This window comes from Neophocaena asiaeorientalis, unplaced genomic scaffold (genome assembly GCF_003031525.2).
Source record: "Neophocaena asiaeorientalis asiaeorientalis breed wild unplaced genomic scaffold, Neophocaena_asiaeorientalis_V1.1 scaffold433, whole genome shotgun sequence".
NCBI lineage: Eukaryota > Metazoa > Chordata > Mammalia > Artiodactyla > Phocoenidae > Neophocaena > Neophocaena asiaeorientalis.
Window position 1 is genome coordinate 1924269 of NW_020175040.1, and position 11529 is coordinate 1935797.

Here is an 11529-nt window from a genome sequence, read left to right on the forward strand (position 1 = left end):
GGAAAACGGGCGCCCAAAAGCAAGAGGAGAATGAACTTTATATTTGCCAAGCAACCTCCATGTGCCCCAGTACCACAGGTCAGCACCTGGGACTCTGAGAGACAAGTTCATCTTTATAAGTATGAAAACAGTAGCCAAAGCTCTCAGAAGCCCCCACGCGCACCACTGAGAGCTTAAGGTGGCCACTGGCCCTGCCTCCGCCTCCTCCAGGCCCTGGGCCCCAGCGCCGTGGCCACTGACCGACCAGGTCATCAGATGCCTCTCCCTCCCTCCAGAGCCTCCAGCACCCAAGTCTGCCCTCTTCTGCTCCTCACCCCCTCCCAGCTGCTCGCCCCGGGCAGAGGGGGACCGGGGCCAGGGGGCCCCGAGGGGTCTGCCCCAGCTGGGAATTAAAACACAGCCACTAGTATAAGCTTAGTTTTGTTAAATGTAAGTCGAGTTTGTTTTCATAATTCTGTGCTTTATTTTTTAAGATCTGTGCCTTTAGTACTTGGTGCAACATGGATTTGAGCTGGGTAGTCTTTCTATCCAGGACTGACGGTCTTCACGCGAGGCTCCACGACAGCCAGTGGAGGAGAGGGGATCACGCCTCACAGTGTCAGGGGACCCTCGCCCTCCAACTCCTGCTGCCACCCCAGGCAGCCCTCAGGTTGGCCCACCCTGGTCACGAGACTCTTCCCTACGACCCCCGGCTCTGCAGGAGGAATGGGTGGAGGGGAGAGACCTCAAGCTGACGTTTCCGTCACCTGCGGAGGCACTGGTCACTCCTCTCACTCCTGAGATGCCCCTCTCCTGCCTCAGGCTGCCCCGCCCGGGAACGGCCAGGGCCAGGCACAGGGTCAGCAGTGCTCCGGCCTTCCCCTCACTCAGGGCAGGCCCTGCAGGCACGGACCTCCCCCCAGGGTGACGGTGAGTTTCATGTGCCCACTTGGCTGGGCCACGCGGCCCAGATATTTGCCGAAAGCATTATTCTGATTTCTGTGAAGGTGTTTTCTGGATGAGACTAACATTTAGATGAGTGGACCTGGAGTACAGCAGATGACACTCCATAAAGATGGTGGACAAGGCCTGAACAGGAAAAGACTGTCCTCCCGGGAAGAAGAGGAAATTCTGCAGCCAACAGCCTTCAGATTTCAATTGCGACTCTGCCGTGGGTCTCCAGGCCGCTGGCCTCACAATCATACCAGCCAGTTCCTTAAAATCGCTCTCTTTGTACACACACACACACGCACACACACACACACCCTGTCAGTTCTGTTTCTCTGGAGGTCGGTGACTAATACACCCAGTGAGCCAGACAACCACACAGCCCGTCTCCTCACAGGCGCCCGGACTCCACGCACCTGGGCTGTGAGCACCTCCAGTGGCCGGCACCGTCCCTGGCCTCGGACACAGGCCGAGAGCAAGCCTCCACTCCCCTGCACTGTAGCCTCCTCTGAGGACCAGAGACCTTCCCCGGACGCCAGAATTCCTGGGAGCTTTCCGAGTTCTAACCAGCCCTCGTTCCCCACCCTGGCTTCCCCTTGAAGGAGAAGGGCGGTTAGGGAGCTGTAAGTTTTTCTTTTCCAGTAAACAAAAACCTTAAGCCAAGCCCACTGAAGGGAAGTATCAAGGCCACTGGACACCTTTTAAATCAGAGCCAGGCCAGAAGTTACCAGGAGTCGGGGGTGACGGGGAGACCCCAGCTGCCACCCTTCTCACAGGTCTTCCACAGATGACGTGGCAGCTGCCAGTGTCACCAGGAATGTGACACTCATCTGGGTGGTGTCCAGACTGTACGGCTCTGAGCAACACAAGGTTCTAATTGTGTTTAATTTGAAATCCTTGTGGTTAAGCAAAAGGGACCCAGAAGTGAGTCCACGCGTACTTGCCACCCTGACCTGGGGGGTTTGCAGAAAGGGGGAGGGGCTCCGCCCAGCGCCCTCCCCCCTGGGTCACATGCTCCGGCGCCCACACACCCTCTGGAGGCTCCATCTCTTCATGAAGAATGCCTGCTTGAGAGTCTCCCGACGCCCCGGTGCTGCTCCGAGAATCGGGCCGAGCGGAAGCTCCAGCACGGGGGCAGGACAGGAGAGAAGGAGGAGCAGGCCCCGCAGCTGGGGAGGCACAGGGACTGTCCCCCTCCCTTCCCGCTAGAGGGAGGGGCCTAAGGGCAAGGCAAGACTGACCTTGAGGGTAGGGATCTCCACACTGTCACCGAGGCTGACGGAGCCTGAGAGGATGGTCCCTGTCATCACAGTGCCTTGGCCTTTGATGGAGAAGCAGTGGTCCACAGACATGAGGAACGGTCCCGAGGGGTCTCTCCTTGGGATGGAAATCTGGGACGTCAGGAGCTAGAAAAGAGATGCTGGTGCCACACCCTGTCGGGAGAGGAGCTGGGTGGGGCAGCGCAGAGAAGAGCAGCGGGGCGTGACCAGCGCTCGGGCAAGCTGGCCCAGGAGCTCGGAGCGGACCACCTCCGACTGCGCTCCGAGCCTCTGCCAAGGCCCCGCTCCCTCTCTCAGTGCAGAGGGAAGGGCCCGTGGAGGACGCTCCTCTACCCTCTCCCACTGGGATTCCCACAGCGGCGTCCCCACGGGCTGGGCTCCAGGCCCGTACACAGCCGCGGAGGCAGCCCACCGAGGGCACCCGTGGGCACATCGCTCCCCAGCCTCACGTGCCCGCTCACACTGGCCATCGGCCACCGGCCAGCCCCGGCAGCTCGCCAGCCAGTGTGGCCTCCCCCTGCCCCTGGTGATGCTGCCTCTAGAAAGGCTCTTGCACTGGCCGTGTCGCCAGGTAACGTGCAGTTGGGATCGTCTGTCTGTCCACGCCCCCACCAGGCCGTGAGCTCCAGCAGCCTCACCGGGGTGCCTGAAGGACATCCCCGGGGCAGCAGCCTCTGTCTGGCAGGGCAGCGGTGAAGGCCCCTTCCCCAAGCCCCGGCGGGGACAGAGGGACTGGCCCTCCGCGGTGGGTCTGCTTTTCCTGTTCTGCACACTCTCCCGTGTGCTTCCGCCTCAGCCAGCCCACTGCCCTTGTGCTCCGCAGTGCTGTCGGAGCTGATTACCAAGAAACAAATGGAAATCAAGACCACGTCAGTCCTCTTGCTTCTTTCTGATTTCGTTAGGGAAGAGACTGTTAGAAAAGTATTTGGTAGTGAGTGTCCCACACTCTTAGTCTCATGGTAACTCCTCTCGTGGAAAAAGGGTAGAGTCGCAAGGCAGGCCTGGCCTGAGGTGTGCGCAGAGGCTGCTCAAAGGGACATACGAACGACTTCAACAGCCGGCATTTCTGTGGATTTTGCTTTAACAGAAACAACTGTCCCAGGTTCCTAGACCAGTGCTGTCTGGAGCTCATGAAAAAGTAACAAAAGCTTCACCCAGAAAATGTTTGTTTTGCTAAGTTAGCAAGGTCAGCACCGTGTAATCACAGAAACAGCGGCCGTGCACGTGGTCACACCTGACCCTGGCTCTGCGGACCCAGGGCAGGCGGACCCCAACGCAATCAACCTGGATCTGAATCCCAGCTGCACCTCATGCTTACTGTGAGACACCGGGCAGGTCACTTAACATCTCTGAGTCTCAGGCTCTTTCTTAGCAAAATGCGGATAAATACCTTAAACCTCTCAAGTCTTGTTAACAATCATGTAATCATGGATGTTAATAATCACATACGAAAAGAACTCAGGGTGGTGCCTGGTACATGATAACCAACCTCACCGTCAGAGTAAGCTCTGATACGGCACCATTCTAGCACGTGACACGCGTGAACATGAACTCCACACGCCAAGTGGTGGTACCATCTCCCTGACTTTATAAGTGACGGAACCGAGGCCAGAGAGAGCAGGTCTAGCGCGGAGGGTCACAGAGATGTGGTGAGGCCAGGGCTCTAATGCGCCGTCCAGGGCCAGGGTCAAAACACCTCACCCCCGCAGCCTCTGAGCTGCCCGGGGGGCTCAGCAGAGGGACTCCATTCTCACCCTGCCCGCTGGGTGCCCCGGGCCCTCCCAATGGCTGGGCTCCCCCTCTGTCCGTGATCCCCAAGCCTGGCGGAAGGGACGAGGATGGAAGCCACGCTGGACCCACCTGGGAGGGGCCCACTGGAGGGGCTGGCACAACCCTAGGTGCTGGAATGGGTGACGCAGTCCCAGAGCCCCAGTCTGGCGGGAGCTGCCTCGTGGACGAGTTTGACGGGGAAAGGAAAGAGGAGGCTCAACGAGGACGTGGACAGCTCTGCAGAGCTGGGGCTGCCCACTGGACGCCTGCAGTTCTGCTCTGATTGAACTCCGTGAGGATGGCGAGGGAGGTGGCACCGAGGGGTCAGTGTGGAGAGTCCCCTCGCTGGGCCCCCCCGGGGTGAGCCGGAGCCCCCGATGCGGATCAAGCTGGCGGTACCTCAATGAGCTCTGGGATGCCCTGTGGAGCTTCCGTTTCGGGGGCGTCCGGTCCCCCAGGCCTGGCTGCCACGGGTATGATGGGTGCACCTCGGAACCTGGAACAGAAAGACAAGTCCCACCACAGTCACCGATGAGCACGATGGGAGGTCTCTGCTCTCACCCCGTCGAAGGCGCCGAGGGGGGTGGCCTAGCTGTGCTCCCACCTGGCAGACCAGGGCGTGGAGGCCCGAAGGGAACGCCTCGTGTTGAACAAAAGAAGTTAGAAGGGGGCTCCTAGGTGTAGCCGCTACTCCAAACCCTCCCTGAGGAGGAGCGGTGAAGCCCAGGCCCCAGGCCCCTGAACAAAGACGCCCTTGGGGAGGACTATGGGGCACAGCCCGGCCTCCTGCAGAGACTCGGGAAGCGCAGGTACTGAGAAGTCCCTGCCAGACCTGCCCGGAGGCCCCCTCCACAGCCTCCCGGCCTCCTGGAGAGCCTGCCGCTTTAAGAAAAGCCTCTTACTATGAGTATACGGTTTACCTCTTCCACTGGAGAACAAAAAAACAAAAAACAGAAAAGAGAAAATATACAGCCCGTAATCCCATCACTGTCGCGTGCTTTCTTCCAACCTCGGTTCCTCCGTGCACTGCCAAGGAGTTATTTTTTTCATATTTTGGTTACGATATCCATACAATTTCATATCCTTCTAGTTTATTTACCATTATAGCGGAAAGAATTTTCTATTGAAAAATAACAACAGCAGTGATAAGAAGAAGACTCACTTGACTAAGCCAAGAGTACGACCTGGACGCTTCCTCTGAAGCCCCACAAAACCACCATGGAACTGGCGCCATTTTACAGATGAGAAAGTGAGGCTTAGAGAGGTGAGCCAACGTCCACCCCATCCGACTCCAGAACCGGGGCTCACAACCCCCACGTCGCGCTCCTGCCTCCCCCCCCCTGGCCACCTCCTCTTTCATTTGTAACAGCTGCGTAACAGTGCAGCCCAGAATTCACAAGCGTTCCCCCCAGTGTGACTCATTTAGAACATCCCAATTTTTCACTGTTGTGATAAATATGTTGGTGGATATGACTTTTTCTTTTTTTTTTTCTTTTCTTGGCCTTGATGTGGGATCAATTCATGAGGTACAGGTCAAAGACTCAACAAACTGAAAAATCGGCAAAATGTGGAGTGAGGACACTCGAAAGGGCTCTTCTCCATAAGGCAATAAGAACACTGGGAAAAATGATCAGAAACAACCTTTTCAGAACCCTGCAAATTAACCAAAGCCCTGCAGCGATCTATGGAATGTTTAGTCAAGGAAAACAGCTGAATCTCAGTAAGCATAAGGGAACTTGGTGGCATTTTTACTTGCTTTATTCCTATCCACCCCTCCCCAGCTCCGCAGTAGCCTTAATAACTGGAGTCTGTATTCAGAGTGGAAACAGCGGCTTGACAGCCACTGAAAGCGGCAGAATGCGTCTGAGCTCCATCAAAGCCCCTTTCCCAGAGAAATGTCATTATTTTTCCTCTCTGGCATTTCCCTGGAGGAGCCCACCCTTAGACTGAAGCGGGGGCTCAGGACTCGGAGTCCGTGAGCCAGGACCCGCCCTGAGCCAAGGCCCGTCCCACGCGCACGTCTCTGCCTGCCCTCCGAGCCCCAGGCCCAGGGCCGCAGAAGGGGAAAAGCGTGCGCTGAGAATTCCAGCGATTAACCATAAAGCTTTCGGAAATTCAATTATTGTTTATCCAAACCCTTTTGGGCAACGTATTGTAACAAAACATAAATGCGTTTCGGGCTGGGTGTCTGGCCCTTTCCCAGGCTCCAGAGAAGCTGGCCTTGTTGGTTTCCTGAGCACGCCACACAATGGGGCATCCTGGCTGCTGGCAGCCCCCGGGGGACAAGAGGCCCCTCCTGCCTGGGTTCCAGACCTAGGCTGCTGTCTGGGCTCTAGGAACACAAGGGGCTCCAGCCAGAGATGTCAGGAAGAGCGCTGAGCACAGCCCCACAGCCCAGGGCGCCTCCTGTTCCCAGCGCCCCTCCCCGCCCAACCCACCCCACCCCCTGCGCAGCTGTGGTACCTCATGGCGCGAGCCGGGCCCAGACCTGCTGACTGTGCATGCAGGCCGACCTTCATCAACATACAAAAACAACTCACATCAGTAAAAAAAAAAAAAAAAAAAAAAAAAAAAAAAAAAAAAAAAAAAAAAAAAAGTGCACATGAATCTGTGTGTGTGTGCGTGTAACTCGTGTAAAAGATGTAAACAAAGAGAGTCTATGTTTTAGGTTTGGAAGAGAATTCAAAATAGTGATACTAAAAAAACACAGCGATACTTATTATGCCTTATTTTTCTCACCAGTCAAGCCAGATACAAAAGCCTGGGGTAACTGTGAGCATCTGACTGACTGCACTCAGGAAAGCCCTAGTACGGGGCCACGCACACAGTAGGTGCTCCACACGTTACGGCTGTTGTTACTAAGCCCCTACGATGTGCCAGGCCCCAATATCAAATGCTCCCTCATGATAAACACTGTGAGGCTGGACTTACCAGCTCCCACTTTACAGAGGAAGAAATACCAACGCTGAGAGATAAAGTGAGTCAGCCGTAGAGCAGGCACGGAATGCACACCTTGTAGGAGCCCGCTGGCAGGAGCCAGGTCGCGTGGATTTGGCATCCCACCCAGTCCCGGGGAGAAGGTGGGCACTAAGCAGATGGCCGTGGCTAAAACATAAACAAGGGAAAAGAAAGGGTTTAAACGCAGGAGGAGACACAGAGGGAGGCTGGGAGAAAGACGCACCAAGGATGCTGTCAGACAATAACGTTTAGTGAAAAGATAAACAAAAGAGCCCAGAACGCAGAACAGTGTCCACGTTGTAATAACAACTACCTCCAACTACGTACAGGGGGGAAAGACCGACAGGGTTCTGAGGGAAAACACACTTTAATTCGCCGCGTTGGAAGGACTGTGGGTACATTTTTATCTTCTCTTTTTATTTCTGTTAACATTGATAAATGCTTATGCAAGAGTAATTTTAAATGCTTTCAGAGATAAAGAAATCACAAAGAAAACCAAAGAACTTGACTACATAAAAATTGGAAACTTCTGCATGTTAAAAAAAAAAAAAAACTAAAACAGAAAGACAAACAACAAATGCAAAAGACTTATTTGTAGGAAATATGATAGACAAAGGGTTAATTAATAACAACATCCTTATTAATATTAAACACTTCTGAATACCAAAAAAAAGCATTAAAATCACGAGGCAAGTAGACAAAACACATGGGCGCAAATTAAACACACAAAAACACAACTACTTAATACACTTAAGGAAAAATGTTCAGTCTTACCAGTAATTAAAGAATCACATATTATAACAAGAGTAAAACAACATTCTATCCTGAATGTTTCAAATATGTATTTTTGAAAATATATATATTTTTTTTTTTTTTTACATTGGAAGGCAAAGTCCTAATCACTGGACCGCGAGGGAAGTCCCCATATATATTTTTAAATTAGATACTAGAGCTCACCACTGGCACCTGTGTAAAATGGAAAAGAACACAGAGATGCACAAAAGGTTCTGAAGGGCTCCTTCCCTTTGACCTAGTGACCCCATACCTGGGGCTCTCTCAAGAGGAAAAACCGAAAATACAGACAAAGTTTAATGATGGTCAAAGATGTTCACCCAGGACTATTTATTCACAAGAAGGAAAACTTAAGCCATTTCAAAGGGTCAGGAACAGGGTGATGGTTACATGAAGAACTGCTCTATATAATGTTAAGTAATAAAAGCAGAAATCAAAAATGTAAATACTTCATGATTACAATTATACGTTTAAAGAGGGGGAATTGAATTCAGCAAAGTTGACCTTATAATAGCATCTAAAGGAATTAAACACTTAGGAATAAATTTAACCAAGGACATGTAAGGCTTGTACACCAAAAACTACAAAACCTGTAAAAAAGAAATTTTAAAAAATCTAAATAAATAGAAAGACATCTGTGTCAATGAATCGGAAGACTTACTCCTGTTACGATGTCCATTCTACCTAAAACCATCTACAGATTCAATGCAGTCCCTATTAAAATTTCAACCATCATTTTCTAAGCTGGAATGGAAAAGCAGATCCTCACATTCCAATGGGAGGGAACTGCAAGGAGCCCAAATGGCCAAAATAATCTTGAAAAAGAAGCAGAAAGTTGGAGGACTCAGCTTCCCAATGGAAACTTTCCTCAAAGGGACAGTAAGTGAAACAGCGCAGTACTGGCGTAAGGACAGACAGAGACCAGTGGAACCCACATATATTTGGTCAATTGATTTTTGACAAGGACAAAAGGGAAAAGGACAGTCTTCAACAAATGGTGCTAGGAAAACTAGATATCCTCAAATGAATGGAGGTGGCCCTTTAACATATACCATACATAAAAAATAACTAAAAATGGATCAAAGAGCTAAACTTAAGAGGTAACACAATAAAATTCTTAGGAAAAAAACTGGGGAAAATCTTCATGACATTGAATTTGGCAACAATTTCAGGACTATGACACCAAAAGCACAGGCAAAAAAAAAAAAAAAAAAAAAGAAAAAGAAAAGAAAAGAAAGAAAAAAAAGAAAAAAGATTGAATTTTATCAAAATTTAAAACTTCTGTGCATCAAGGAATACTGTCAAGAAAGTGAAAAGACAACGTACAGAATGGAAGAAAACATTTGCAAACCTGACAAGGGATTAATGTCCAGAATAGATAAAGAACTCCTTCAGCTCAAGAACAAAAACAGTGTGACTAAAAAATGGGCAAAGGACTTGATAGCCGTTTCTCCAAAGAAGACATACAGTAGCCAATAAGCACATGAAGAGATGCTCAACATCAGTCACTAGGGAAACGCAAACCCAGACCACAATGAGGTACCACCTCATACCTACTAGGATGGCTATGAGAAAAAAGGAAAACAACAAGTGCTGGCGAGGATGTAGAGAAACTGGAGCCCTGATGCACTGCTGATGGGGATATAAAACGGTGCAGCCACCATGGAAAACAGTATGGAGGCTCCTCAAAAACTTAAACATAGAATCACCATGTGATCCAGGAATCCCACTCCTAAGTACACACCCAAAGGAATTGAAGCAGGGACTGGAATAGATATATGTACACCAATGTTCATAGAAGCGTCATTCACAACAGCCAAAAGAAAACAACCCAAGTGTCCATCAAGAGATGAATGGATAAGCAAAATATGGCCTATACACACAATAGAATACTATCTGGCTATAAAAAGGAGTGAGATTCTGACACACGCTACAACACGGATGCATTACGCTAAGTGAAACAAACCAGACACAGAAGGCCAAATATTGCATGATTCCATTTATATGAGGTCCCCAGAACAGTCAAATTCACAGAGACAGAAAGCAGAAGAGAGGTTACCAGGGCCTGGGGGAGGGGGAGGGGGGGAGGAGTGACTGGTCAGCGGGGACAGAGTTTATGTTGGGGATCATGAAAAAGGATTAGGTTACAGACAGTGGTGATGGGCACACAGCTTTGTGAAGGTATTTAATGCCACTTAATTGTAACTTTACAGATGGATAAAATAATAAACATTATGTTATGTATATTTCACTACGATTTTTTGAATGTGGAAGAAAGGGTGGGGGTGATACTATGCACGGTGAAAAGACAGGAATGGAGTAAACCAAAGGTCAGCAGCTGCTCTTCTGAGAAACCTTTGGGTGGTCTCCACTTTCTTTTAACTCCTTTTCTCTATTTTCCAAAGGTTCTTTCGATGACTCTTTGGATAGGAAAAAAAAAAAAGTTTTGTTTTTTTAACACTTCTTAGGTTTTGATACGTACATAGCTCAGCAGTCTAAATTTCTCCTTTCTAGATAGAAAGTTTCTTCACATTTGGACCAGCATTTACAAAGGATTTACCTAACAAGGGACCATAAGAAAAGGAAATCGTCACTCTTAAAGTGATTTAAAGAAGTTCTCGCTGCACAGAGGTAACAGCTAAGTTCTCCTAAGAGGTGACTGCCTTGGCTGGCCCGGGCCCATCGATCGGCCCACTGAGCTTTCCTTACTGGAGCTTTCCTTACTGGAGCTTTTCCAGCCCTGTGCGCACTGAATGAGGAGAGCAGAGGTGTCAAAGGCCCTTCAGTGGCCAATATCCTCTGGATGTGTGAGAAACGCTGTGATTTGACCTTCAACCAATAAATTAAAATAGGAATAGTCATTTAAACACGTAAGTGAGAATTTTCCTTAAATTTAACTCATCGAAATAGTTGATATTAATTTACCCTTAATAGTATCCTAAGCCCTTCCCAGAAGGTCTCGTTTATAGCAAATGACACTGACATTGTGCTGGGCTTTTATGCAGGAGTCCAAAGGACCTGGTCTCCCCTTTCTGACAGGTAAATAAAATGGCAGGGAGATCAAATAACTCACTAAAAAGAAGATATAATTTTTTATCTTCCTTTTTACAGTCTCATATCCACTTCCGCTGGGAATAACAAAGTCTGAATTCTTATGCAACACTTATCTAAATGTGTCGATTTTATCAGATTGATGAATTTTGCTAACAAAAGCAGCACTAGGAAATCTTTTATGACATATTTGGCCCATTCTCAGGGCTGAAGCTTTAATTTAACCAACTTGAGAATTCTGAGGGAGAGCTGCAGGTGTTGGATCTGAAAAAAAAATCATAAACGGGAAGGCATATCAATCTTTATGACGGGGAAACAAAACCATTTCCACCTGCGTGCCCTCCACAGGCAGGAGAAGGAGAGGCGGCCAAGGCAGGATATTGTCTCGGGCCGCGGAGCGAAGAGGAAGCGGCCCTGCGGCCCAGTGCCTGCTATTTCGTACTGACCGAAAGGCGCTGGCCCGGGGGGAGGAGACGAGCCGATAAAACAAGGTTTGCCGACACCGGGTGCTCAGCAGCGTGCGTTCTCGTCTTCCGGACCACGTGGGAACAAGTCATGCCCACGGCTGCCCGAGTGCCCAGGTGGCTTTCTGCCCCGTGGTCCCCACACCCCTCCCCCGCGCCCTGCCCGGGAGCACCGTCACCCTCCTGCCCCCGCAGGCCTCCACGGTGAGCGGCAGGAGCTCGACAGGGCTGGAGGGCCTCCTGCTCTAGACCTCCCGGGCCGCCCTGCTGTCTCCCCTCTCCCTGTC

At 50.5% G+C, this 11529-nt stretch overlaps 1 protein-coding gene across 5 annotated transcripts in view; it reads right to left on the reverse strand.

Moving 5' to 3' along the window:
• EEFSEC (eukaryotic elongation factor, selenocysteine-tRNA specific) overlaps positions 1-11529 on the reverse strand; it is a 225482-nt gene that overhangs the window by 170817 nt on the left and 43136 nt on the right. For all 5 annotated transcript variants that reach the window (XR_003005709.1, XM_024763383.1, XM_024763384.1 and 2 more), the window contains exons 3-4: positions 4377-4473; positions 2169-2333 (exon numbers count right to left, since the gene is read on the reverse strand). Coding sequence is in view for 4 of the 5 variants with exons in the window: in XM_024763383.1 (XP_024619151.1) it covers positions 2169-2333; positions 4377-4473 (262 nt within the window). In the remaining variant the exon portion in view is untranslated. The remainder of the gene's footprint in view (positions 1-2168; positions 2334-4376; positions 4474-11529) is intronic.